We start from the raw sequence: 27,949 nt of genomic DNA on the forward strand, positions 1-27,949 counted from the left end.
CTGAGTCGTCGGGGGGGGGGGGGGGGTGCGCACACGGTCAGTGGCAGCAGCAGCACCGGTGGCCTAGCGTCCCTGCACAGAGTGGGCGTGGCGAGTGTGCGGCCTCTGCTGGTACACTCGCTGTGCCTGCGCCCAGGGCAGCACTCGCCCACCTGCTGGGGGCATGGGTGGCCATCATCTTTGATGTCGCTAAGCGTATTCCGGGGAGCAGCAGTGGGGCTGACCGTGGCCCCCGGGCCGGCCTGCACTGTCGTTTATTTCTGACCTCAGCTGTGTGACTTTCGACGCGCCCGCCAGGAACAGCACAAACAACATGGAGAAGGAGGCTGCGAATATCTTTTTTTCTATTTAATTGTCTTACACATTTAGTTTATCTAACTGGTGGTTTTTGTAAACATTTGAATGTCAAGATTCAAATTGAAAGGTGATTCTCTTACAAAGGTTGTGGATTGAAATGTCATTGTATCTGCAAGGTGCCACACCCGACCCCCACCCCCAAACACCCCCCCAGGCCTCCCGGCCGTGTCGCACGTCAGGGGTTACAGCCGCTTCACAGGGAGAATCCAGGAGCCCTGCTGCTGAGCCGTGCGGGTCCACCTTCCCCACCCGTGTTTAGAAACCGACTTTCAGACCGCGCCGCGTGTGCCGACCCACCCACCTCGGGCAGGCAGAGGACCCGTGGCGTTTCTTGCCTACAGGGAGGCCCAGGGTCTCCCCTGCCCCCTGCCCCGGGGAGGGGACGGTGACCCGCTGCTGGTCCCTGGTACTCTGTCCCCCTTCCCCCGAACACGGCTGCTGAGCAGTGGGCGAAGCATGGAGCCTGGCTCGCGGCCCGCCGAGCAAGCGCCCGCCCGGGCATGGCTGGGGTAAGGTTTGCTCGCGGCAAGTGGCTCAAAACAATCAGTTCATGAGACGGGCCGTCTGTCTGAAGTCCGCAGCCCTGGCCTGTGCAGTGGACGCAGCCGTAACCCGCTGAAGGGGCTGACGGAGGCCCCCTCAACGTGAGGCCAGGGCCTGCGCACTGCGGAGATGCGCTTGTCTGCCCGTGGGGGTCGGCAGCGAGTCTTATTTGCAAAGCAGCATTAGCGACAGAAGCGATTGCACCGTGATGAGTAACCTCTACATTATCAGTGATTCTACTCATGAAATGGCCCTCGCAGTCCCTCGGTTCCCTGCAGGTGGCACGGTGTCAGGAGCCCGCCCCGCCGCCTAGGCCGACTTCTCCGCTGCTTCCGTCTCCTGCTCGGACAGCTTCTCCTCCGACAGGACCGACATCCAGGGTGACACGGAGCGGGTGACGCTCTGCTTGGCCAGGTTGTAGTGGTTGATGACGGTGTAGAACTTCTCCCGGGCGCTGGAGTCCTGCTCTGCGTAGTAGCTCTCCAGGCCCTCCGGGACGCACTGCGTGTTCTGCAAGACAAGCGGCCGCTGAGCAGGCTCACCCTTGGCCACTCACGGACACGGGAGACCCGCACACGCCTGGACGGGCGGGACTCGGGCTCCCAGAGCGTCCGCCCACGAAGTGCCCTCGTCAGTGGCTTTGAGCCTACGAGGACACGGTGACGCTTCGGACCCGGCCACAACAGCCACTTCAAGGAGGGAAGGGAGCCGAGCAAGGCTCTGCTTGTGCTGCGGTCCCAGCAGGTGCACCCGGGTGGAGGCCAGCGCTCAAGGCCAAGGAACCAGCGGAGAGGCCACGAGGCGGCAGGAGCCGCCGTGCATCGGATGAGAGGACCTTGGCGGAAGCTGCGCCCCACAAGCCCCTAGGCTCGTCCACGACGCTCTGTCACGTGAGCATTTTGAAGGCCGGCCTACAGCTGCCACCCACTTGGGCCCCAAACAAAGCTGGCTGTGGGTCAGCGCAGGAGCTGCCTTGGCCCCGGCTCCCAGCCCCCAGGGGAGGGGGCCGTCTCCACACCGGTCACCCGCAGGGCACAGCGGGCAGGACTCTATTTCCCAGCCGGCTTTGCAGCCAGGCGTGGTCCCGTGGCTACAGCACAGCGGGATTCAAGTGGAGCAGGCTATGGACGGGCCGTGAAGGGAAGCTGTCCGCCCTGCGCAGGGCAGCAAGGGGCAGGGGCCCGGGGCTTCCGGACAACCCCACGGATCCCACCCAGCCTTCCAGCCTGGACGGACCCCCGACCTGCCTAAGCTACTGGGACTGGCGTCTGTGGGGAGGAGAGGGACGTGGTGCGGCTAGGCCAGGGCCTCTGGCTGTGGCCATCAGGCCCTGGGAAGGGATTGAAAACTCCAGATTCTTGGGCCCTCCCTGCTCAGCCCTCACTCGGCCCATCTGTGCTGCCGGGACCCCCAGTTTAGACACCTCCCGTGGAGTCTGGTTTGGCCCCAGAGTCCAGCATCTTGGCCAAGGCCTCCGTGCTGGGAAGTGTGAGACCTGTTGCTGGTCCTCAACAAGGAAACCTTGAGCGTCCACCCCACGGCCTAGGCAGGTGCAGGGGGCAAAGGGGGGCTGCCTTCCCCCAGGCCCTTGACCATCGGGCTCTGCACCAGGCTGCTGCCCGGACTCAGTCGCCCTGGGGAGCCTCCTCGGGCCCGAGAGCTGGGCTCTGGCTCTGTAAGCTCCAGCAGGTTGACTGGGCCTGCTCCTGGAGGGCATTCAGCCGACCCCAGCAGCAAAGGGGAGCCGGGGCTGGGCCGCCACTGCCGGGCTACACGGGACTCTGCAGGCACATCCTCTCCCGGTGAGGTGAGTTCCACCGGCGGGGGGGCGGGGGGGGGTCAGAACTGGAGAGCGAGGTGGCTCTCCAGGGCCACGCAGGTGAGTGGGAGAGCTCGGCCCCACCCACCCGTTCACCCTTCCAAGGTGCTGACCTCAACTTCCCTCCCCCACACGTAGAGGGGTGTGGGTAGGTCCTCCACTGACCGTGACCAGCAGTCAGGCCCCTGCCCTCGCACACGGCCCCAGCCACCATCACTCCTCTGCATGACCAGCTCAGTGCCCTCAAAGGCAGACTAGGGGACTCTGACAGAAGGGCTGGAGCTCGGGCAGCTGGGACCACAGTGGGAGTCCCAGCTGCCACCAGAGCCAGGCCTAACGCCGCAGCCTTCACTAGCCAGGGCCAGGGGGGCGCCAGGCCGCAGCTGCCCCCTTGGAATCCAAGACCCTTCTCTGCCCCCTGTGCTCTGTAAGCCCAGCGCCATGGCCCAGGCAAACCCTGGCATCTTTCCTGCTTGGGCTCCGTGGCTACTGCCTCTCAGAGGGAAGCCACCAGTTCTGTGAAGGTGTGGTGGGCTCCGCCCCTGCTGCCGGCCTGCCGCGGGGGGTGGGGGGAGGATGGAGTGGGAGGGCTCTGCTCCAGCTCTGGTGTGTATGGATCAGACGTACCTGCAGGCCCCATGTGCGCAGGCCAGGGGGCTGTTGGACCTGGGCCCATGGCACCAGCTGGGGTCACTCGAGTCTGCTCTCAGCCTCAGTTCTGTCATTGATAAAATGGGGCAATGTGTCCCACTGCCAGATGGCGGCGAAGACTAAAGTCCACACTGGCAGCTCAACTAGGACGTGGCCTCGGCCGCACAGCAGACACAGAGGTGGACAGCCTGGAGGGGCACAGCGAGGTGCAGCCCCACCTGGGCACAGGTGCACATGACACCCTGGAGAGGCAGTCCATCCTGGACCCGGGACAGCTGCCGGGGCTGTCACGGGCTGTACAGGGGAGCCAAGCCCTCTGGCCTGCCCTGCCACCTCCCCTGACCTCTACCCACCACTCACCAATGCTCGGGAACACGTGGGCACCTCGGTGACAGCAGGGGCCACCAGCCAGCACCTGCCGAGCAGCCACTATGCCCTCCTGGCGCCAGCCCGGGGTGAAGGACCCCGGAGTCGCCGATGCCTCCCGCACAGGACATGGCAGCAAGCCAACGCAGGGGTGGGGACAGGAACCCCTGGGGGCTAGGGATGGCTTCCCAGGGGAGAGGAGCTAGGAGGGGTGCTCCTGGCGCTCCCCACTGGCTCGGGAGGGGAGGAGAGGCGGGAGCTGGGTTGGATGCGGAGCTGGTCCCCAGCCTCTCGGGGCACATCTCTCACCTGTGGAATGAAGCCAGCGACCCAGCCGCCTCCCCAGTACCTGCGTCGCTAAGTGCTGTTCTAGGAGCCCCTCGGTGGGCAGGATAGAAGGGCACAGCCAGCAGAGACAGCTCGGGGGCTTGGCCAGAAACTTAGACCTTCCTTGTGTTTACCATTTTTCTAAAACTCCTACATCTTTATGATAAAAATATGCAGAGGTGGAAACCTGCATCCTGCCCGGCCCAGGTGGCCTCACCGCATGCCCTGGGTGCCCTCGGCACTGCCGCACGGAGGCGCCCGGCAGGAGGGCTGTGCCGTCAGCCGCCGAGTCTCCCACGTCTGGCTCAGGCTCTCTGCTCTTGCCCTTGCCCTGCCTCCCAGATCCGGTCTTCTGGTCTGTCCCCATGCCCTGGCCGCCGGACCCTCCTGCCCGCACAGCAGACTCCTCAAGTCATCTCACTGTCCCCGCCTCTCCCCTCCAAGCTCGGTCTCCCCAGGCGACCTGAAGGGTCGTCCCCATCACGTCCCCTACTCCACGGCCTCTGCCTGGCACCCCCAGTGCCCTGCAGCCTGGCCACACACTGGCCCATCTCCCAGGGCCTGGGGCTGCCCCCAAGTGCCCGCCTGCTGTTCCTTCTGTGCTTGCAGCTCCAGCCAGTCAGGGCCAGCCCTCCCCACCCCATAGCTCCCCGCCTCCACTCTAGGGCCCCCAGGGCAGCAACAGCCACTGTGGAATAAAGCATGGATGAGGGCACGGGCGCCCTCTGCTGGGTGCACGTCCCAGAGCACAGCTCTGCCGCAGGGCCCCAGAGCCTCAGCTGGGCAGAAGCTGCAGCCTCCCGTCTGCCCGCCCGTCCCCGACCTGTCCATCCCTTTCTGCTCCTGACGCCCGCGCTCAGCACCCTGCTCACCTCTCCGCCTTTGTTCTGGCGACTGGCTGGAGTCTAGCACCTGCCCGGTGGGCGCCAGGCTCAGGCTTGTGCCATCAGGGCTGGCTGAGGGCCAGGAGCCCAGCCCCAGTGCAGCGGCCCCGGCGCAGCGGCAGGAAGGCCGGTCCCCGTGTGGCCATGCAAGGCCTTGCCCTCTTGCCCTCGGCTCCCCCCAGTGCATCCTTGCCTTTGTGGGGCCATGGTGCCATCCCTGCGGGTTCCTGCCTTCCCCAGACCCAGGGTCTCAGACCTCCCTGGTGCTCTCACTGTGCCCTCTGCCTGCCTGGCCTCTCCCGAGGCAGGGCCTCTAGCAAGGGCCCTCCGGCCCCAGGCCACAGAGCGCAAAGCCCCGCTGCTCTAGTGCCTGCCTCAGACCAGCTGGGAGACAGGACCGGCCTCGAGTTCAAGGGCGAATGCGAGGTGCGGCCCGGGGCCCTGTGGGAGCAGTGGAGCTTACCTTGAGGACGAAGCCATCCGGACAGGCGCGGTCATACTTGTACACCTTGTAGACGACCAGGAAGACGACACAGGTGAGGAAGGCCAGGGCAAAGAGGACCAGCACAGACACCTGTGGGCGGAGGCAGGGGCCGTCAGGGGCTGGGAAGGCAGCAGGACAGACACACAGACACACACGGGTGCACCTGCCCCAGGCACGCAGAGACGGGTTCTGAGGGAGACGTGCACCCAGGGCCAGACAGCTGGGGGCCCTTTAGACCATGTTAATGCCATTTTAATTCTTCACCATATCCTTATAGCACCTTCACTTTTTAAAATGTATTTTTACTGGGGCCAGCGCCATGGTATAATGGATAAAGCCCGAGTCCCGGCTGCTCTACTTCCTATCTAGCTCCCTGGCCCATCCAGGTCCCTGCTGCCCACATAGGTGACCCAAATAGAGTTCCAGACTCCTATCCATCCTCCTCTCTGTATAAATCTTTTTAAAGTTTGAGAGCGCGAGCGAGCTCCCACCTGTTGGTTTCACTCCCCAGCTGGCTAGGACTGGGTCAGGCTGGAGCCAGGAGCAGGAACACAATGCAGGTCTCCCACATGGGTCTGTCATTTTACCTTTTTTTTAAAAAATTATGTATGTATTCAAAAGACAGCAGAGAGAGAGATCTTCCATCCGCTGGTTCACTCCCAAATGCCTACCACAGCAGGGCCAGGCTGGAGCCAGGAGTTCCATCCAGAATTCCCATGCAGGTGGCAGGGGCCCAAGCACGTGGGCCATCCTCTGCCACACTCCCAGGCGCATCATCAGGGAGCTGGCTTGGAAGCAGAGCCGAGACACAAACCCAGGCACTCCCGTATGAGACGCAGAGCTCCCAAGAGGCAGCCGAGCTGCTGCACCGGGCGCCCACCCACTTCCCCTTAAGTGACTTATTCAGTAGTACAGACCCTGCGTGCAGGACCCGGGCTACAGCCACAGTTGGGCCCTGGTGCTGCTCACGCGGCTCACTGTCCGCTCAGCTTCACCCCCGACAACAGGAGTCAGTGCTGCTCACTGCTACATGCCTGGCACACAGCAGGTGCTCAATAGGTTCCCAGCACACAGTAGGTGCTCAGCCTGTGTTTGCAGGTGAACTCCACCAGCGAGAGGGGCGTGGAGGGGCAAGAACGTGTTGGACGAGAGGCTGGGAGGTGAGCAGACTGCCCTCCCCAGCCCAGGTGAGCAGTGGGAGCGCCCTGGTGCCCCAGGACAGCGGGAAGGAGGCGGAGGCGCGGGCGCTGGGAGCCAGCGAGAGCAAAGCTGCTCACTGCCCAGCTCCCCTGCTACCGCCCGGGGCTGCCAGGCCGCTGGGCTCCTTCCGCTGGCCGCACACAGAACCCTGCGGTCGCCAGGTCAGCGATGTGGCCAGAGTTGTCCCTGGAGTTCCTCGGGGCACGGCTGCAGGCAGAGTGCCAGGACGTCCCCACCCCCACCACGCCGCGCAGCCCCTGTTCTCTGTGGCAGGTCAGCAGGGCGTCCGGGGCAGACGCTGTGTGAGGAAGCCTCACGTGCTAGCGCCATGTTCGCCTGGAGGCCGGGACGCCGGCCCCGCCGAGAACCCTGGGGTCCCCGTGGATGACTTCCACGTGGGACCCTGTGCACCATCTGAGAAGCCCTGAGCCCCACCTGCCTGTGACAAAGGACGATGGCCCTGCCACCTCCCAGGGGCTGTCAGCTGCACGTGCCCCAGGGAGCCAGAACCCACACAGTCCCCCTCCAGTCCCAGGGCCCTCAATCTCCAGGCTGAGAACCATCACAGGCCGCATCCCGGCTACCCAGAGCCCCGGCCTTGGGAAGGAGGCTCAGCACCACGGGTGCAGCCTCAGGGCCAGACGGCCCCTCCCATCCAGTGCGCTGTCCGTGGTGCTGCAGATCCAGCCGGTCCTGCGGGTCCTCTCGCCACGTCCCTCAGAGCCCCTGGGCCCCCAGCCCGGGGTTGCTCCATCCCTTTTCCCTGCACAGCCCCAGCCACACCCCTGCAGACCCCTTGACTGGCAGGAAACCACCTCATCCCCTCCAAGCCCGCCCTCCCCACGGCTCCACCCCAGCCTGGCCTGGAGACACTTGCTGGGAGTGCCCCACCCTGCTCAGGCTGACACCCCCGACAGGGGCACAGCAACTGCGCTATATCTGACCTTGCCCTGCACACGGTGTCCAGGCGCAAGGGGGCAGGGGAGGAGGCACGTCCAGGCGCCCACCATTGGACCACAGCTACAGCCCACGTTCAAGCACACAGCCACATGGACTTGGGAGGCCGACCATGTGAAGTCAAGTTTTCCGGAGAAAGAAGAGGCAGCTGTCCCAGGAGCCCGGCAGCCCGGGCAGCAGCAGGGACTGGCCAGGGACAGCCACCGGCCCTGACCATACTCGGAGCTCAGTGGGGCTCAGCCCCTGCGGCTCTAGCTCCCTGGTCCACATGTCCAGGCCCCAGCGAGAGGAGCCATGTCCTAGAGCTGGCACAGGGGTCCACACAGCGGCAGGGCCCCGAGTGCCTGGCGAAGCGGGCAGGGCCCAGAGGCCTGAGGTGGCCCGAGACCTGGGTGCAGTGCACAGCACCTGGTCTGTCCAGCTTCCCTCTCTGCCCCAGGATCCCCAGTCTTCAGAACTGGGCCATGAGAACAGCTGGTGGGGTGCGGGGAGCAGAGGACAGAGATGCACCCACAGACGGCAACAAGAGGCCCTCCAAGTGCGGGTGCCTCTGCCTGCCCCGGGGTCTGTGAGTTCCCAGCGTGGCACCTCCCCCCACCCCCTGGCGATGGCGCCCTTCTAGAAAGACCCCAGCTGGCTCAGCGCTGGCTCCAGGCTCAGCCAGCACAACCTTGAGCAAGCAGGGTGCCTGTTGTCCCTGGGGACTGCGGGGGAGGGGGCAGGGCCTCCCAGCCTTGCAGGCTTCTCTGGAGAGTGACAGGGACCAAGCTTCCAGAACCTGCTGCGTCCCTCTCAGAAGGGATGCTGACGTCCGCCCCCAGCACCCGTGAGCATGACCTCATTTGGAAAGAGGGTCTCAGCAGGGGCAGTCGCACCGAGAGGAGGTCGCTGGGAGGGGCTCGAAGCCAACGTGACCTGTGTCGCTCATACACAAGGAAGCCTGGACACGCAGACACGCACGTGACCCCAGAGACCGGGCAGCACCAGGGCCCCCCGCAGCTCCCACCATGAGCTTGGACTTCCCACTTCCAGGTCTGGGAGGGAACAAACATCTCAGCCCCCCAACCCCGGTGTGGGGTCCCCCTCCCAGAAGCCGCAGGAGACGCACACAGCCCCCACACCAGGACTGAGCCTGGGGCCTCGGGTCTGGGCTGCCAGGGTCTCTGCGCCCTCCTGTGCACACGGGCCTCGCTGCCTCCTCTCCCCCAGCCCGGCCTCCAGGAAGGCGGTGGAACCCCCAGCCCTCTCCGGACACGTCAGCCAGCAGGCGTCGGCTAACCCGGCCCCTGCTTTTCCCTAATTTAAGGCAATTTTTTAAAAGGTGCGTCCCAGTTTGGAGGCTTTCAGGGACACCCCTCCCCCGCTGCCCCATGAGACAGTCAGGAATATTCCAGAACACAGAGTGACGTTACAGAACCAGCCATCCACAAAGCCTCCACGGGTGCCGACAGCCACGCCCCTCAGCCCCCGCCAGCAGCTGCCCCACCTCCCAAAACCACAGATGCTCTGCCCCAGAGGAGCTGGCCATGTGGCCAGGACCCAGTGAGACACCGGCTCAGCCATGCCTGGTGACCCTGGGGAGGCATCCATGGCAGCACTGCCCGGGTTTACAGAGGCCAAGGGCAGGACACTCGTGCCAGGCACACAGCGGGCTCCGAGCTGTGGGTTGCAAGTGGTTTGTCCCCAGAGGCTCACGTGCCGGGAGCCTGGTCCCCAGGGTGGCTGTGCTGGGAGGTGGGGTCTGAGCACTGTCTGCCTTCCTGCCTGACCCTGGGGCCTCTCCCGCTCACGCCGCCAGCCAGGACGTGCCCCCGAGCTGAGCCAAGGCGGGCTGACACCCTCGGGGCTGTGGCTCGGCAAGCATCGCGCCCTCTGACATCATCAAGTCGCTGGCCGCGGGGGTTCCCGGAAGCGGGGAACACACAGGGGCACAGCTCCTCCCACGACAGCGTGAGCCGCGTGCCACAGCGCCTGCAGCCTCCGAGCCGTGTCCACTCTGACACCCACCTAGCTCAGTCACACCCTCACTCTGGCCAACAGGATGTCCAACAGGATGTCCCAGCATTCCCCAGGGCCAGGGCAGCCACCAAGGAGGAAGCAGTGGCGACACCCCAGCCTGGACGTGGAGGAGCTGGGAGCCGCCCGTGGCTGTGGATGACTCGCACGAGCTCCCGGAGGCTCTGACGCCCGGGCCCTCCAGGGCGGGGCCAGGTGGCACCATCGCTCCGAACCCCGTGCACAGCCGAAGCTGCAACCTTGGGACAAAGGGAGGATCCCACGCCCGGGAAGACTCCCCAGGCGCCACACGGGGTGTATCCACAAGTGGACAGACAGGCCCAGGCGTGTTGCCAGCGGTCAGGGCCACCCCCCCCCCCAAACCACTGCTAATCCCTGCGCAGTGGTCTGAACGCGTGGCTCAAAGAAGCACGTGCAGCTGCAGGGCCGCAGGGCCTGGGGCAGGCAGGCGGCTCCTGGGGACGGCACAATTGGGTCAGCGGCGTCACTGCGGGAGGCGCCGCCTCCTCCCCTCCCCTCCCCTCCCCTCCTCTCTGTCCTGCCACAGAGGACACTGCAAGGCGGCCAGGCCCTCCGCAGGTGCTACACTGCCCGGCCCCGCTCCGATCTTGGCCTTCGCAGCTCCCAGAACCCAGGCTGTGCGTGTCCATCACCCGGCCCCGGGCTCAGGCACCTGTGTGAGCAGCACCGGGCAGGCCAGGACCCGCAGAAGCCTCAGCAGTATGGGCGCCGGGCTCTTCAGACGGGGAGGGGATCATCGCGAGCCTGAGAGACCCCCGTGTGGCCGCAGGGCAGAGACTCTGGGAGGCCCCCCCACCCCACCCAGGGTCTCAGGACTGCCAGCGCAGGGAGCTGTGACAGCCAGGGCTGCGATTCACGCCCTTCATGGGCAGGGCACCCACAGGGCCTGGGCCCTCCACACCCATGGGGACCTGGGGAAATATTTAGAGTTTCATTTGCTTCAAAATCAGGGTAAAAATACAGTGACGACGACAACGAACACAGACCCGGATCTCGTCTGGCCTGTGCCCGTCTTCAGGTCGAGGCAGTCACCACTTTCCTTCTGGACGGCGGGGGAAGGCACCCCAGAAGGCAGCACAGCTCGGGCCCAGGAGGCCCTGCCTCCTTCCATCCTGCAGATTCCGCAGGCGGCCAGGGGACGCTCCCGGGTGCTCCGGCCGTGGCCCCCGTGCAATCCCACAGGAGCCCGGGAGGCCCCGCTGCAAAAAAACAGCGTTTCTCACAGTGCTCAACACTTGTCTGCAGGAGACCACCTGCCAGGGACGGAGGGTGCGTGGGCATGTGTGCACATGTGGGCGTGGGTGTGCACGCATGTGCATGCCTGTGTATGTTGAAGCTGAGTCTACACTGTCCCCACTCTGTGCAGCTGTCAATCAAATCTCTATGCAAATGACGATGGGATGAATGGCAGCTACCAGCCAGGGTCTGCACCCTGCTGTGTGACCTCGGCACAGGCCAGCGGCTGCCGCCATGATAGGCTCTGTGCCTTTGACCTCTAAAGGGAGCCACAGGTCTTCTCGGAATGACACTTCCCACGCATGTCTCACTAACGCGGGCTTGTGAAGAAACCCGATCACACCCAAATACCGGTACTGAAATATTGCAAACACACAAATTTGCAGAACGTGTGTGTGCTTGCGTCTTTAACACACGGAACAAGATCTTTTAAATACCGTGACTTCCACAGAATGAGACGCGCAAACACCGGCCCAAGACCTTGACACGCGCGGGTGCCTTGCACAGGCTGCAAAGTCAGAGGCCCGGTGGCACGCCTTGCAGTGCGTTCCCCACGTTGTGTGTGCACTGAAGACTATAAAACTCTGCTGAAGGAAATGAAAGAAACAAATGCCTGTGTCATGGGCTCCGTACCCAGGATAGGACGCCCCACTCCTGATTTCCAAATACATGACCACGCCACAGCAGCCAAAGTGCCACAGTGCTGGGCTGGCGTGAGAGAAGACACGGGCCAGCGAAATATAACTAGAAGCTGGGAAACACCTTGTGTGTCCACCTCTGATGGAGCCAAGACCACTCACTGCTACGACAACTGGACACCCACCCACAGAGCAATGGAGCTGGACCCCAAGCCAGCCTGAAAGAAAACAGACATTCATAACCTTGGATTCGGCGGTGTTGTCCCAGATATGACATGAAAAGCACAAGCAACAAAGGCAAAATAATGAATATAGATGTTACAACAGATAAAAAATAAACTGTTGAGTTAGGAAGAAAGTAAAAAAAAAAAACCCAGAGAACGTAGTAGAAAATATCTGCCAACCACATGTCCTCAAGGGCCTAGTGTCCAGAGTATATAAGAAACTCTTAAGAACTAAATAACAAGACCATCCAACAAAAATGGGGAAAGATCTGAAAAAGTCTCCAAGGACAAATGGCCAACAGGCACAGGAGGATGTGCAACACCAGTAGTCATGGCAACATGAATCCGAACCACAGCGAGATACACCTCATACCCACTGACACGGCTGCAGTAAAAATCATCGCAGGACCGGCACTGTGGCGTAGTGGGTAAAGCTGCCACCTGCAGCGCTGGCACCCTGTATGGGCGCCGGTTCGAGTCCCGGCTGCTCCTCTTCCCATCCAGCTCTCTGCTGTGGCCTGGGAAAGCAGTAGAAGATGGCCCGAGTGCTTGGGCCCCTGCACCTGCACGGGAGACCCAGAAGCTGCTCCTGGCTTTAGATCGGTTCGGTTCCAGCCACTGCGGCCATCTGGGGAGTGAACCAGTGGACGGAAGACCTCTCTTGCTCTGTCTCTGCCTCTCACTCTGACTTTCAAATAAATAAATAAATCTTAGAAAACAACAACAACAACATAACCAGCACCAGAGGAGCTGGCGAAGTCGGAGCTGTGTACGCGGTGGAGGAGGATGTAAAGTGGCACAGCTGCTCTGGAAACCAGCTCGGCCGTTCCACGATGCAGAAACACGAAACCACCATGCAAACCGACAATTCCACTCCTGGGCGTACACCCGAGAGATTAAAAACAGAGGCTCCAGAAAAACTGGCGGGTGAGTGTTCAGGCAGCACGCCTCCCGTCAGCCAAAGGTGGGAAAAGAACCAAACGTTTTCCAACAGATGAACGGATGGAGCAACACGCCATGCGTCCATAACAGGGAATACTATGCAGCCACAAAAAGGGGTGCACCTGCTACCACACGGCTGAACTTGCAGACGCCGCGCCCAGTGTAAGAGGCCGCCTAAGCCCACGCTACAACAGACGGTGCAGAAGAGGTAAACCCACGTCCACCAGGGGTGTTGCAGTGGGGTCTCCTTTTGGGGCGATGGTGGCGGGACAGCAAGGCGCATGCGCTCCATGGCACTGAACGGTATCACTGGAGTTCATTTCCTCTTACGGAGAGTTTGCCACAATTTAAAAAAAAAAAAATGGGCCAGAGGAGGGGAGCGGGACACCGAGGGGGTCACAGGACGTCGGGGGGATCCTGACTCGCACAGGTGAGGCAGGAGAGACACAGGAGTAGCCAGGAGCAGGCAGGTGCTAATGGGCCAGGGCGAGGAGGGGCCGTGTGGCCCAGGGGGCGGGGCAGGCTTCAGGGACGGTCGCTGCCCCCCCTCCCCACTGCTCTGACCGCCCTCACTCACAGCAGTGCTGCGAATGACAAGGCCAAGGCCAAGGCCAAGGCAGCACACTGGATCTCGGAGCACTCACCAGGCCTATGCGTTGGGCAAAACCTCCCTTGACTCCCCCGTGCCCAGCTGTTCTCTCCTGTTGAAGCCTCCTGGGACCACTGCCCAGCGGGGTAGACAGGGGCAGGGAGTCCACAGCAGTAGAGGTGTCCCCCACCAGGCCCCTGGCACGGAGTTCACAGCGTGCCAAGCGGGTGTGGCTGGAGATCCCACTGCCGCCCCTCTCACTGAGTGACCTTGGGCCTGCTGCCTGATCCCTAACGGGCCACGTACAACATCGCCACGGCAAGGTCAGCCTCCAGACGCCGTGACTAAGAGCGCAGGAAGGGCACTCGGGAGCTGGGAGCTGGGAGCTGGGAGCTGGGAGCCCGGCAGGCAGCGGGTCGATGGCTGAGCCCTCCCACCCCCGGGGGGAGGGGAGTGGCAATGAGCATTTGTGCTGAGTAATGCAGTAAAAAAAAAAAAATGATCTTGGAAGACGAGGATGTCTCCTACATCCTCAAGTGTTTCCAGCACTAACTATTGTAGGGACCCCACACAGAAGTGAACACACATCCCCGAGATGACTCAGCCCCCCGTCGGCCGATTCCGGGTGCAGCCCCCCTGGGCAGCCGGGCTGGGAGCCCGGGGCTCTGCCTCAGCGCAGGTGGGCAGCCAGATCCCGCGAGGTGCTCAGCACAGCCAAAGGTCACCACTGGGGACGTGCCAATGTGTTCCCAGGACCTCTGCGTGAAGACCCCCCGGCCCCCCACTGCCGAATGCCAAGGAGTCAGCATAAACAGTTAACTAACGCCCAGGGTGACTGAGAGCTGGAGACAGGCGTGCACACAGGTGCTCAAGGTCACCAAGGACATGAGATGCAGACAAGCGCCCACAGAATCACGCGTGACCGGGTGCCAAGGGTCACCCTCCTGGAGCACCGATGGCCAGCTGAGTACCCCTCAGGAAACCGCCCGCGACAGGTGCATGAACCCACCGACCCTCCACTCTCCAGGCCCTGGGGGCAACGCGGCCGAGGCCAGGGTGTGGCTGTGGGCCCCATCCTCCCAGACAGCCGGGGGCGCATGACACCCAGCCCCTGGCAGCCCCTGGCCGTGATAGGGGATGTGCAATTTGAAACGCTGAGGTTGGCTCATGCAGGAACCATCCCAGTCCGTGTTTATCCCGAGCGTCAGCCTCCTCCCGCTTTCCCCTGGAGCCCAGCCTTTCCACCCATGCTGCACGGAGCCCACAGAACCCCTCCCCAGGGGCAGTTGCCTAGCAACCAGCCCAGCCAGCAGGCAGCCAAGTGTGTCGTCCCCGGGTGAGAGTCATAAAGCAACATCCAGAAAGACGTGCGTCTCCAGGATGCCACCCAGAGGTGCACGCTGGCGCTCACTGCTGGCTTGGCGTTGCAAGATCTGAGAGGCAGGACTGCGTTCCTGAGACGCGCCCCTGGACGGGGAGAGGACCAGGGCCGAGGCTGGGGAGCCACGGGGAAGCCACGGCATCACCAGTGGGACAACGAAGCCCTTCTGCCCCAGCCAGAGGTGGCTGAGCCCTGGGCAGAGGGCACACCCTGGCTGGGCAGGGCAGCTTCCGTGCCACCCTCCTGCTCCCCGGCCGGAGAGGCCCCCACCTCAGGCAGCCACGGCAGCAGCACGCTTCGCCCCGTGCACGCACACGGAACAATCGAATGCCGAGAGGACGTTGCAGAAGGGCGGGCGCCCCAGCACTTCCCAAGGGCTGCCGCTCTGCCCGGTGCCCGACGCACCCCCGTCCACTGCTCACCCCACAGCAGGTGCAGGGGGCCAGGTCAATGTCCCCTGTTCAGAGGGGCCTGGCACAGGCAAAGGCAAGCGGCACCCTCAGAACCCAAGTCGCTCAGCTGTGAGAGTCTGGCCCACGGCATCCCGGTCAAGCTACCAGCCCAAGGCTCCCAGGGCAAGGTGCCAGGCTCCGATCCTGCCGCCAACACTCCTGACGGGGTGGTCTGGGGCAGGTCCAGCCCCCGGCTTGGTGGGAACAAATACCCCAAGGTGGCGGGCGCATGATGAGGGCCGCCACTAAACTCGCTCAACAGGCGGGAGCCCCGCAAGCAGACCCTGGAAGTCTGGCCAAGTCCCCCTCGCTGGGAGGCCAGCAGCTCCATTAGTCATCCATTTACTTATCAAACTGTTACTGAGTGTGCATTAAGTGCCAGCGAGGAGACGGGTCAAGGAGCTCTTCCCAGGGCGGCACGCAGGGGCTGGGGGGTAAGCTCCGCCTGCACACTCAGTCCTCGCGCCTTCACCGGGGCTCACGGTCTCGTCTCGGGGGGTTGCCGTGGCCTGCTGCCCTTCCCGGGCCACCGATTGGGTCGAGGGGCCTTTGCTTCAAACAGCCACCCCTCCGGCCTCTCGGGGACACCTGGTCCCAGGCCTCACACTCAACCCAGAGGAGAGAACCTGGGGGCAGAGGGGCCCGGACACTGGCACAGGAGGAAGAGGCGAGGGAAAGGAGGCTTGCTCTGGGAGCAGGTGCAGCCCCGGAGCCTGCGCTCAGCCCAGGCTGCGGGAGTGGGGAGGGGTGACGTGTGCGTGCTCTCTGCGGGGCTCAGGCAGGAGACGGAGGGCACCGGGCGGCACAGCGCTGGCAAGGCTTCCGAGTCAACAAAAGGGAGAGGATCTTAGGGTCTGTAGAAGCGAACAACGCAGCAGCCTGGGGGGCGGGGGGGGGGGCACCCAGAGCAAACCTGTGCAGCAAAGCTGGGTGAACCCTGGGGCTGCAGCCAAGAGCCTTCTGCCTCAGTTTCCCCTTGGTCATGAAATGGAGATACCAACAGTGCCCACCCGGGAGGCGTTTATGAAGATGATGCGAGACAGTCAGCACAGGTCCGGGAGCCAAGTGTGGCCCCCGCTGGTGGGGTGGGGGCACTCGAGAGCTGCCAGGTGCAGTCACTGCTCATTGGGAACAGTGAGGGTGAGGTCAGTACCAACCCAGAGGCTTCCTGGAGGAAGTGGCAGCTGAGGCAGCAGTGGAAGGAGGCAGGAGGTGGGGGTCACGTGGGGGTCCCAGGAGATGTGGTGGACACGCAGGCTTTGGGACCGGAGTCACGAGGAGGAGCCCAGTCCCCCGGGACCGCACAGTGTCATCAGCCAAAGGGGTTAATGGTGCCGCCTTCAGGGTGTGGGATCACCAAGGAGGCCACAAAGCGGTGGCCTAGGAGCGTGCCCAGCGGGTCTATGCGTAACCAGGGCAACAGGCTCATCACTCGTCACAACCCACTGAGCACCTGCTGGGTCCCTCAGTACCTCGCCTCCTTAGAGGCAGGGCTCCTGCCACCTGAGCCAGTCCACTGGGAGGGGCACGGAGGAGCCAGGTAACCGCACGGTCCCAAGCACAGCGACCACGGGCCCTGGTGGCAAATGTGCGTCAGCTGGGCCTTAGGCGAGGGACCTGGGGACCTGGTCCAGGCGAGCATTCAGGAGACACACCAAGGCGTCGGGGCCAGGGGGCGGAGCCTGGCACACGACAGGCACTCGGTAGACAAAGGAGCAGTGGCCCAAAGGCTCTGTTCACTCCTTGCTCCGTGAGGACCTAAAATGCCAGGGCACAAGATGCGCTCAGAAATCTGGGGCGCCTGACACCATGACCTTGGCACCCAGGTCACTGGTGCCTTACCCAGAAGGAGCAGCAGCCGATCCCTGCGTGCACACGGAGGACAGGCGAAGCGGCAGTGGAGGAGGCAGAGGCCCATTGCCTGGGTCCTGGCCATGAACCTCAAGTACGGACAGACAGCTGTGCCACGGGAGCATCTCGGCACACGCCCGTCCTCACACCAGCAGAGGTCCCCGCACCTCAGTTTCTCCATCTAGCAGCGGGCAAGAGTGTGGGAGGATCACGGGAGCCAACTCAAGGGAACACACTGCACCCGCACCAGGCACCCGTGCTCCTGGGTTCTCCCTGGCTTCCCCACTCTCTCCACGAAGGCGCCCACCTCCCTGGCCGCACCGCCATGACCCGCCTGGGAGGGTTCCAGGGAGACCAACCAGCACACAGTGTACAAAGGGGCCGTGCAGAGCCGGGGCGTGGCCTGTGCGCCCGGGCACGCTGCTCCACGTTAAGTGGGGGCACCAGTGAGCCAGCCACTCTTCAAGGCCTGGGGGCCCCTGGCTGGCTCCCGAGCCCCGTTCTGAGTCTGAGCGAAGTGGCCATTTCAAATCCTTTCTCCCCATGTTTCCGGCAGAATGAGTCCCCAGATGGACCCCAACTTCTTCCTCAACCAAAGGCTCTACCTCCAAGGTGACCCGGATGGTTCACAAGGCTCCTCCCACCCAGACCTTTCAGGAGGTGGCAAGGGCGAATCAGCACAGCGCTCCGGAGCCTGGCTCTGCCACACACAGGGCTGTGGCCACCTCAACCTGCCCTTCTGTAAAATGGGTTTACCCATCAGTACCAGCCTCCCACAGGTGCAGGGCTCAGCACATGGCCGGAACTGTCAGATAGTTGAATGTCTGGCGAGTGATTTTCTCCAATGTTTGTCACCTCTGTCTAAAAGAAAGTTTGTGGGTGGGGTTTCCCTGCAACAGAAATCAGTAATACGGGACCACTTTGGAAGATGAAAAGAAAAACATGCTTCAGGATAAGGCCCTGGGTGGGGTGGGCAGCCGGAAGCTGCTGGGTTCGCCCACACGGCATCGCCTCCGGCCCCTGTGCCCGCACGGGTCCCGTCCACAGCTCGGCAGACGCCTGCTGGGGGCCAGAGCAGGACCAGGCCCCCGGGCACTCACCTTAAGCCTCTCGGTGATGCCCTCCGTGATGCTGATGGTGAACTCGGCGATCTTGGGAGCACGCGCCTTCCCCTTCTTGCGGTCGGGTTCATACTCGGTCTTGGTTTTCACGACCACCTTACAGGAAGCAGACGGGCAGGCCGTCAGGGGGGTGCCTGGAGGCGCGGGGTAGGGCTGGGGCCCCCGGGGTTCTGAGGCGTGGTTCCGCCAGGGAGCGAGTCAGGGAAAAGAGAGAAGAGCCGCCGGTCCAGGCAACCTCCCGGGCCGGGACTCCTGACGAGTTCATGGGCTAATACTCCCGATGCCGCCCCCGCCCCCAGGAGGGGAATGCTGTGACACAGGCCGCGGTCACACGGCCGCATGGCATCGCACTCCTGAACCAGGGCTCCTTCTGCCACTGGAGCCAGAGTCCAGGCGCAGGTGGCTGGGGGGACACGGCCCTGAGCAACCAGCCTGGAAGAGAGCAAGTCTAGGCCAGTCCTCTTCCCCTCCACCTGCCATTTCACAGCAGGAAAAAGCTTTTCCCAGCCTAGAAACCGGCCCTGCCTCCGCCCGCACAGACCTTCCCACCAGCTTCAGGTGGGAGGCCCCTCCCTCGGCCACCCACGGCCCAGCCTCGAGGCCACTGCATGCGTGACACCTGCGGCCAGCGCCTGGTGTCGTCTCTGTCCCCCGGGGACAGGCAGTGTTCCAGGGCTCTGATCCCCAAACCCTGCTCCCCAGAGCAGGTCCCGGGAGTGGCTGCCAGACTACACCTGCTCTCCCCGGCGGGGGGAACCAGGAGGGGGGAACCAGGGCGGGGGGGGGGGGTGGATGCTGGGAGCCAGCCTCGGAGGAGGGACAGGAGGACAACGTGGCCATGCCAGTGGCACTGAGAAATGACCCCAAGAGCCATGAACGTGGAACTATGCTCCGCCCCCCACCATGGTGCAGAGGGAAGGGCGTGCCCAGTGTGAGTTGAAGTGGGTGACCCCTGCGAGGCACCCACTTCTTGGGGGCACCCACTTCTTGGGGCAGCACCCCTTGGGCGTCGCCCTCCTGTCCTCAGCTGCACCTGAGCAGCCCCGTGGCCTTGAGCACGCACTTGACCTGGAGCCATTCCACTGACCTGTGAAATGGGAGCAAGTCTCATCCCTGGGCTACGGCAAGGCAGAGGAGACCCACGGGACCCTCAGCCCAGGGTGGGGGCTTGGTGGGTATTCTGTGGACCCTGCCTCCGGCACTAACAGGTGAGGTGACCTGGGCACTCTCTCTGCCTCTGTTTCCACATCTGGAAAATGGGCCTGATGGTGGTGGCTATTTCCGTGAAGTGGAACAAGCGCCAGTGTGAGGTGAGACAGCCCTGCCCTCGCTGCGGCTCTGGGACGGCTGTGCCTCCGGGGGAGGGGGCCTCGCCTCCCTGAACCCCGACGCTGAGCAGCGCGGGTGAAGCAAGGTCTCATGGGAGAGCTGCCTGGCTGCAGAAAGGCAGGAGCCTGGGGGGGGGGGTTGCCCTTCACCGGTGACCCTGGGCAGGCGTCAGCTGCCTCAGTCCTGGCTGGGAGTCCCCCCTCTGGAGCAGCCCTGCCCGGGACTGAGACTCAGTGCCTTCCCCAGCCACCTGGCGGCCCCACGGGTTAGCAAGGGGTTCACACCTGCCAGAACCCCCCCTCCCTGCGTGGGACAGGCTCGGGCGCAGCAGACAGAATCAGTTGATAGAGGGGCTGCCTCAGCACGAGGAGTGGGCACAGCTGTCTCTGCTCTCGGGCTGAGCAGGGGTCTGGGCCAGGCTCTGCTAATTGGGCGCACCTGACCTTGACGGGGAGCGGCGGGGTGGGAGCAAAGCCCAGCCGGGATCAGGAGCGTCCCCGAGGGTCCCCATGGCAACCTGGGTGCCCAGATGTGACCAGCTGGTCCCCCTTTCCTGCCGCCCCCTCCCCCCCACGCAAACCACAGACAGCAGAGCGGAGAGAGTCACACCCACTTTGGGGAGCTGAGTGAGCCCCTCGAAGGGTGCACGTGGGGATACAGGCGGCACCACCGAGACCTCATCCCACCCCCGCCCAGCTGTCAGCAGGTCCTCAAGCCTTGGGTCAGAGCCCGAGGGCGACTACCTAAAACCACCAAGGCGAAAACACTTCAGCTAGCTCCGGGTACCCCCACCCCCTTGTGGCTTTTTAAAAAGTAGCAGCAAGGTGCTGGGAACGGATGCTGGGTGTCTGATTTCAGATCTGCGAGACGTTTACAGATGGGAGTCACCTGTTTAAGCACGAAGTCGTGAAAACACTGTTCTAGCGCATGCAAACGATTCCAGAAAAAAAAAAAAAAAAAAGCAAAGCCCACCCCGGGCCCAGGTGGAAGAATCAAGGGGTCCCCACTTCCCTCCCTCCATTGGGTGCACCGGGGGTCCCTGGAGAACACCTCCCTCCAGCACCCACACCAGGCCAGCGGGCAGAAAGGGCAGGATTGGCACTGCAGCACCAGGGGGGCAGGGGGCGGGCGCCCCCGCACTGGGCTCACCCCAGAACCAGAGTCCCCGGGCACGCGGGATCGGGCGACCGCTAGCCCCTGGATCTGTCCACGAAGGGACGTGCTGCCCACCGAGGTCACTTATCAGGGTGCTGACCCCGAGGCGAGGCCTCCCACCCACCGCCCCGCTCCAGAACCGCGGGCGGGCACGCTGTCCCCGCCGGGGCCGCCTCTGCCGCACGCGCCCGCCCCGCTTCGCGTCTCCGGCGCGCGCGGCGCGGGGGTGCCCGAGGCCCCTTACCTTATCCGGGGGCGGGAACTGCAGCTGATTGACGTCCAGGGGCGTCATCAGGGGAATGGTGTCGAAGCCATCCTCAGGCAGCGGCTGCTTGCTGCCCTTGTCGGCGAAATTGTTCCCCAACTTCACCATGGTTCCGGGAGACCCGAGGCTGCCGCCTGCGGAGGCAGGGCCGGGCGGGAGTTACCGCGAGCAGGACGCGGGGAGGGTCCGCCCGCCGGCCCGGCCGACGTCTCCGGGGAGGGGTCGAGGGGACGCGGCGGTCACCGCCGATGCGGGGTGGGGGTGGGGGCGCGCTCTGCATTTGCGGAGCCACCTCGCTGCGCGCGCAGGGGCGCCCCGCGGCCGGCGAAGGGCCGCCGCCCCTGTCCAGCCCGTCTGGGCGCGCCCCTTGCCCGGGGCCCGCCGCGCCCTGGCCACCCCGCCCGCCCGGGTCTCCCCACCCGCGACTTGGGGCGTTGAGCGGCCCCCGAGCCCCGCTCCCTGGCGGGCGGCGCCCGGCCTCGGCCGCACTCACCCCACGCCCGGCTCCGGCAGGTCTGGGCTGCGAGCGCGCTCCGAGCCTCCGCGTCGGCCGCTCCTGCGCGCAGCAATGGCGGAGGCGGCGCCGCGCGGGGCTGGCGCGGAGCAGCGATTGGGCTCGACTGCGGCCCCCTCCTCCCCGCGCCCGCCGCCTCCCTTCCTGCCGCTCCCGGGGTTAATTGTGCGCGGGTGGCGGCGGCGGCGCCTCCGCCTTGACGCAGCGCGCCCGGCAGCACAAAGGAGCGCGCGGCCGGGCGGGGGAGCCTCCCCCGGGACCCCGCGGCCGCCCCAAGCCCGGGGACAGCCGAGAAGGGGGCGGGGGGTGGGGCGCGCCCCGCTGGGAGGCTTGAGGGTGGAAAGGCGCCCCGGGGCGCGAGAGGGTGCGGGCTGCGCAGGCCTGGGGCGGTGGCGGCGGCGCGGGCGCAAGGCGATTCGAAACGAGAAGGGGGGTTTAGGGATGGAGCGATCCCCCAAAGGTGGGGGGACGTGGGGAGTGGGGCAGTCGCGCAGACCTGGGCGTCCTAGGAAGCGTTTGGAGAGATCCCCAGAGGCGGCGGGCTGGGGTCGAGTCCAGAGCCTCCCCTGGTGCTGAGCCGGGGTGGGAGAGGCGGCGGGCGGCAGGGTCCCGTGGGTGCGGGATGCAGGGCTGCGCCTCCGAGAGCGGGGGACGCGGGCGCCGGAGGGCAGGTGTCCGGGGCGGAGAGCGCGCGGCGCGGTGAGACCCAGGGGCTCCTGCAGTCTGGCCGGAGCGGAAGGCGAGATCCCGCGCGCCCGGCGGAGGAGGGGCCGCTTGGACGGTCCCGGGCGCGCAACGAGGACGCGGGGTTCTAGCCTGACCCGCCCCCCACCAGCCAAGCCGGACCGCGTCGCAGTGGCCCGGATCAGGGGGCCCGCTTTTGCGGACCTCCAGAAGGAGGACTTGGGGCACTCGCCCGAGGACAAGCTCCGGGGGCGCGCGAGGATCGCGGCCTCCCGGGCACCTGGAAGGCGTTCACACCCCTTGCGAGCGGTGGAGGATCGGAGGCCTGGGGTTTCCCGTCAGTCCGGGAGTCTCCGGGAATAAAGAAAGAAACGGGGTTGGGTGGGGAGCGGAGCGGGACCCGCCGCGGCCGGCCTGGAGCGCAGGCCCAGTGAGGGAGCCTGCCGTAGAGGGTGCGGGGAGGTCTGATTTCAGAATCCCCCTCCCCCGGCCCCGACCCGTTACTGGTGAGCTCCTGGGCTCTGCTTCAGCCTCCCCAAGTCTCCAGCAGAGGCTTGGCGGGGTTTCGCGGAGGAGGCGGGGTGGGGGTGGGGGGGAGCCGGGCCATGCTCTCCCTAAGTGGTACCTGGGGTCCACCTAGGAGGGATGTGGGCTCTGCCTCCGGCCCCTCCCACCGGCCTTAGGCAAGGTCACAGCCATCTCCCACTTGGAAGTCACTCCAGCCACCAGTCCTGCGACAGGAGAAACCACATGGGCTGAAGCGGGGGAGTGGCTCTGTCCCCATTTCAGACCTGTGCATGTCACAGAACCCAATATATGTGTTGGTGGTGTGTGCACTGGGGGTGTGGCAGCTCCCCCTCTACTGTACCCCGCCAGCAAGAAGGAGGCTGCAAGAATGTTGGTGAGCCTGGGGCTCTCCTTTGTCAGGGAGGGTGGAGAGGACAGAGAAAAGCATCCCCCACCTGCCCCAAACACAGGATGGAGGGGGGTGCATGTGGGTGTCAAGAACACCTTATTGGGGTGGGGCCAAGTTCAGAAGGAAAAAGCCCAGAGTCTTGCAGGGGTCAGGGAAGGATGCAGATGCGATGAAAAAAAAAAAAAAAACTTAGAGTGCAGGGCTTTATCAGAGGCTGAGGCCCCCAGTTCCACACCCCCATTTTTTTTTTAAAGATTTATTTATTTGAAAGAGTTACACAGAGAGAGGAGAGGCAGAGGCAGAGAGAGGTCTTCCATCTGCTGGTTCACTCCCCAGTTGGCTGCAATGGCCGGAGCTGCGCCAATCCGAAGCCAGGAGCCAGGAGCCTCCTCCAGGTCTCTCACCTGGGCACAGGGGCCCCAGGACTTGGACCATCTTCCACTGCTTTCCCAGGACACAGCAGGAGCTGGATAGGAAGTGGAGCAGCCAGCATCCATATGGGATGCGGGCACTGCAGGTGGCGGCTTTACCCGCTATGCCACAGCGCCACCCCCACACCCCCGATTTTACTCCTGGACCAGCAAGCAGCAGGGGCCCATGCCAGCGGCCGCTCTGTGGAGCCTGTGGGTCCTGGGGTTTCTGGCCCATGGTTTCATCCTGATGAGCAATGCCAGTGACCTCCCAAACGTGCTGGACAGGGCTCTCCAGAGAGACAGACAGGAGAGAGCGTTTGTCAGGGCCGTTAGCTTACGCCATGATGGAGGCCGGAAGTCCCGGGACAGCCATCAGCAAGCTGGACACCCCCTGTGGTGCCGGGAGCGGGGCTCAGTCCAGGTCCCAAGGCCTGAGAACCTGGGGTGTGGGGGGAGGGGCACTGGTACAATCCTGGGGTCCAAGGACATCAGCCTGGAATCCCGATGTCCACAAGCAGGAGGGGGGCGGGGCCACTTTTTAAAGATTGATTTATCTGAAAGGTAGAATTAGAGAGTGAGGTCTTCCCTCCACTGGTTCACTCCCCAAATGAGCACAATGACCAGGGCTGGGCCAGGCCCAGGCCAGGAGCCTGGAACTCCATCTGGGTCTCCTTTTCGCAGGTGCACTAGCAGGAAGCTGGATCAGAAGCAGAGCAGCCAGGACTCGAGCTCCCACATGGGATGCCAACAGCGTGGAAGGCAGCGGGGCCTGGACTCTGGCCCCTGGGGGGCCGTGTACTTTTCGAAGCCCCCAGGTTGTCAGGATGACACTGTGAAGACTTGTGTGCAGAAGGCAGAAAAACAGACGAACTTGGTCGAAGTGCAGGCTCCCACCCAGCAACATAGCCTCTCCCCGCAAGCCTGGCCTGGCTGACCCCAGAGCCTCTCTCTGTTCCCCTCGTGTTCCATTGAAGCCCCCAGAGGCAGGGAGGGGCATCCCCAGGCCGGAGTGTTGCCCCTGAGCCCGCTCTCTTTCCTCCCTGGCAGGAGAGCCCCCCCTTCCCCTCCTAGAAAATGAGGGGATGAAGCAAAAAAGAACGGATTCCCTGAAGCCTCAGGGTCACCCTCTCATTGCCTTTGTTGTCACCGTGACAAGAGTGGGGCAGAGTTGAGAATGGCCCAGGACCAAAATTATCAAGGGCATGCGGTGGCGGAGCAGGCTGCAGCCCGCCCGCCGGGGAATCCGTGGCTGGGGCGGGTCCCAGCTCGCTTCAGCAGCCACGGCTGGGGACCAGCACTCTGGCTTACAGCAATAACTCGCATTCAATGATTCAGCCCGTAAGTGATTATGGAAGCACTTTGTTTGCCAGAGTAAAGAACCACAGACAGGCCAAATCCTAATAACGATATTACCACCATACGCGCAAATTAATTGTGGGATTTTTTAAAAAGCCCACAGATGGATGAGTGCAATTCATTCCACACTCCATGGAGCGGGGGTCCCCGGGGGTGTGTGTGAAATTCCTGGGGGGACGGCACCATGACTGCCAGCCCTGTGCTGCAGGCGGCTCTGCCAGGACTTACTGGGGCTCCTGCGTCCCCTACATCGCCATTCTTGCCACTGGGGCTGGGGTTTCGTGGGCACTGGGCAGGGACATCGGTACGAGGCTGCCCAGCCAGGCTGGGAGCTGTCCTGATGTTTTGACATCGTGATTGATCACCTTGGCCCTGACTGGCAGGCTCCCCGTTGCTTCTCTGGCCCACCGTGGGGGTGCAGTGAGCTCAGGCAGATTCTGCGCACGCTGGGTTTTGACCCATCGCTGGCTAATCTTCCTCACTGTGGGCCAGCCTCACCCTGTCCTGCCTTTCCATCCAGAGCGGGCTCCGGGAGGGAGCTGGGCTGTGCGCTGGGCTGGGCCCCTTATCCCTTCGGAACATCCCAGGCTGGGGGCGTGGCCAATGATCGGCTCAGCCACTGCTGCTACTGCTGTGACCTCCACGGGGCCACCCTCACGGTGCACCTGCTACTTCTTTCCATCGCACTGTTTCTAATCTGCTATGACCAGAGGACCCGCACTGCCCACCTGCAGGCTAGCACCCAAAACAATGAGTAAAGTGACTGTAGCGGGGTGGATGGTGTGCCCCTGGACCTGCAGAGTGCAACCTTACATGCAAATAGGGTCTTCACGAGATAAATGGTAGAGATCCCCAGGTGAGCTCATCCTGGTTTAGGGTGGGCCTGAGCCTGATGACCCAGGCCTTCTTTGAAGGGGCAGCAATGGCAGAGGCCAGAGGGAGACTGTCACTAGCCAAGGGCTTGAGGAGGCCGGGGGCCACCCCCAGGCAGGAAGAGGCCAGGAGAAGCTCCTCCCCACGTGTGCAGGGAGCGCTAATCCCGGACTGCCGGCCCCCGGAACTATGGACAGGGCATTTCTGAGGCTTGAAGCCACCCCGTTTATCCTATGTGATTGCAACCATCCTGGGAAATGGATACAGACACCCAAGGGCTCAAATAGCTTTTGTTTGTCTTTAAAGATTTGCTGTTATTTATTTGAAAGGCAAAGTTACACAGAGAAAGAGGGAGAGAGAGAGGAGAGAGAGGTCTTCCATCTGCTGATTCACTCCTCAAGTGGCTGCAACGGTCAGGGCTGGGGCAGACTGAAGCCAGGAGCCAGGAGCTTCCTCCGGGTCTCCCACATGGGTACAGGGGCCCAAGCACTTGGGCCATCCTCTGCTGCTTTCCCAGGCGCTTGAGCAGGGAGCTGGCTCAGAAGTGGAGCAGTTGAGACTCCAAACAGCACCCATGTGGGACGCCGGCGTTGCATGCGGTGGCTTTACCCGCTATGCTGCAGAGCTGGCCCCCCAAACAGCTTTTATACTTTCCAGTGCTTTTTGAAAATGATTTTTTATTTAATTTATTTGAAAGGCAAAGAGAGAGGCAGTGAGTGGCGGGGACTCAGGGACCTGAGACACCACGTGCTGCTTCCCAGGTGGCCGGGGTACGGGGTGGAGCCGGCCACCCCGACATGGGGTGTGGACGTCCCAGGTGGGGTCTGCACGGCTGCACCCAGCGCCCGCCCCCTGCTCGGCAGAGTTCTCAGCCGTCACCTGTCGGCACTGACGTGACTGCACATCGCGCATGTTGTGTGGGGTTTCAAAGCCATCGTGCCCCTGTGGCTCCCCCTGCCGAGAGCTCAGTGGTGCCCAGGGCTGCTGTCCTCACCTTGCCACATGGCCTCAGGGCACCAGGCAGCGGGGGGCTTGCTGTGCCCTTGACCGGAGCCCCTCGTCCCTGAGTCCAGCGCCTCTAGCGTCGTAGCCTGCATTGCAACCTGGGGAGGAGCTCCATCACTCCGGGGCTGCGGTTCTCAACGTGGGTGCCCCAGGCCAGCATCGCGAGTGAGAAATGCAGACTCCCAGGCCTGCTCAGTCACAACCTCTGTCTTTTTTAAGTAAGTATTTAGAAGTGGGGAGGGGAGAGAAGGGAGAGAGAGATCTGCCATCTGCTGGTTCCCTCCGCAGACAGCCACAACAGCTGGCGCTGGAACTGGCGCTCTGATACAGGACGTCTGTGGTGCACGTGGAAGCTTCGCCAGCTGCCCCACAACTCTGGCCCCAGAGCCTCGGTCTAACGAGCCCTCTGGGGACTGATGCCTGCTCACGTGTCGGGATCATCAGCTCCGCATTTGCCCTCTGGGACTGTGCAGCTTAGGCTGTGCCTGTTTACATGCTTTAAAAATTGCCTTTTCAGAAGAGTCTAAGAATCAGGAGATTCCCCAGAACATCCAGGTTGTTCGTTTTGTTTTGAAAACTTAAGAGATCTGGGACTGGCGCTGTGGTATAGGGGACTAAGCCTCCGCCTGCAGTGCCCACATCCCATATGAGCGCTGGTTCATGTCCTGGCTGCTCAGCTTCTGATCCAGCTCCCTGCTGTGGCCTGGGAAAGTAGTAGAGGATGCCCAAGTCCTTGGGCCCCTGCACCTACGTGGGAGACCTGGAAGAAGCTCCTGGCTCCTGGCTTCGGATCAGCACAGCTCCGGCTGTTGCATCCATCTGGGGAGTGAACCAGCAGATAGAAGACCCTCTGTCTCTCTCTCTCTCTCTTTCTCTCTCTCTGTAATTCTGCCTCTCAAATAAATAAAATCTTTAAAAAACGTGAAGAGATATGACAACAAAGACATTCCCATATGGCCGAAGCCCACAGCGTAGGGTTCATGGCTGCCACCTGTCTGCCACCCCTCCTCCTGTTCCTTCACCCACTCACTTGGGCTACACAGCCTGCCTGGCCCCTGAAGGCACCTGTGCTGGAGACCCTAGCCTATTCCAGTTCCTCCTCTTACAGGGACACACAGGACATGAGCGGGTTCCCTTAGCCAAGCAGTGGTACTGGTGTGTGTGCAAGGGGCCCTGGGCGGCTTCAGAGCCTTTGTGGGCCTGAGGCAGGCACAAGGGGTGTGGGAGTGGTGGAGAATGACTGAGAAACTGGGGTCCCGGGAGCTCAACTCTGCTGTGAGAAGCCTTTGCTGAGGGGTGGGTATTTGGCCCAGGGGCAACGATGCCCGCTTGGGGTGCCCACATCCCATTCTGGACGCCTGGTCTGCTTCCTGGCTCCAC

General features: G+C 63.4%; 1 protein-coding gene across 2 annotated transcripts; it reads right to left on the reverse strand.

The window, feature by feature from the left end:
• Window positions 1-327: 327 nt before the first annotated feature.
• On the reverse strand, window positions 328-22,074 carry NSG1 (neuronal vesicle trafficking associated 1). Of its 2 annotated transcripts, none has more exons than XM_017350246.4 (5): window positions 21,819-22,074; window positions 20,788-20,942; window positions 18,039-18,155; window positions 5,411-5,521; window positions 328-1,410 (listed from the first exon to the last, which is right to left on the reverse strand). In XM_017350246.4, exons 2-5 carry the CDS (start codon window positions 20,914-20,916, stop codon window positions 1,210-1,212), a joined length of 558 nt encoding a protein of 185 aa, XP_017205735.1. In that variant the 5' UTR covers window positions 20,917-20,942; window positions 21,819-22,074; the 3' UTR covers window positions 328-1,209. The 2 variants fall into 2 exon arrangements, with proteins under 2 accessions (XP_017205735.1, XP_008272297.1); XM_008274075.5 differs by lacking the exon at window positions 21,819-22,074 and adding an exon at window positions 21,302-21,557.
• Window positions 22,075-27,949: the final 5,875 nt, after the last annotated feature.

Source organism: Oryctolagus cuniculus, chromosome 2, assembly GCF_051225735.1.
Source record: "Oryctolagus cuniculus isolate XC-2025 breed Fujian yellow rabbit chromosome 2, ASM5122573v1, whole genome shotgun sequence".
Taxonomy (NCBI): Eukaryota; Metazoa; Chordata; class Mammalia; order Lagomorpha; family Leporidae; genus Oryctolagus; species Oryctolagus cuniculus.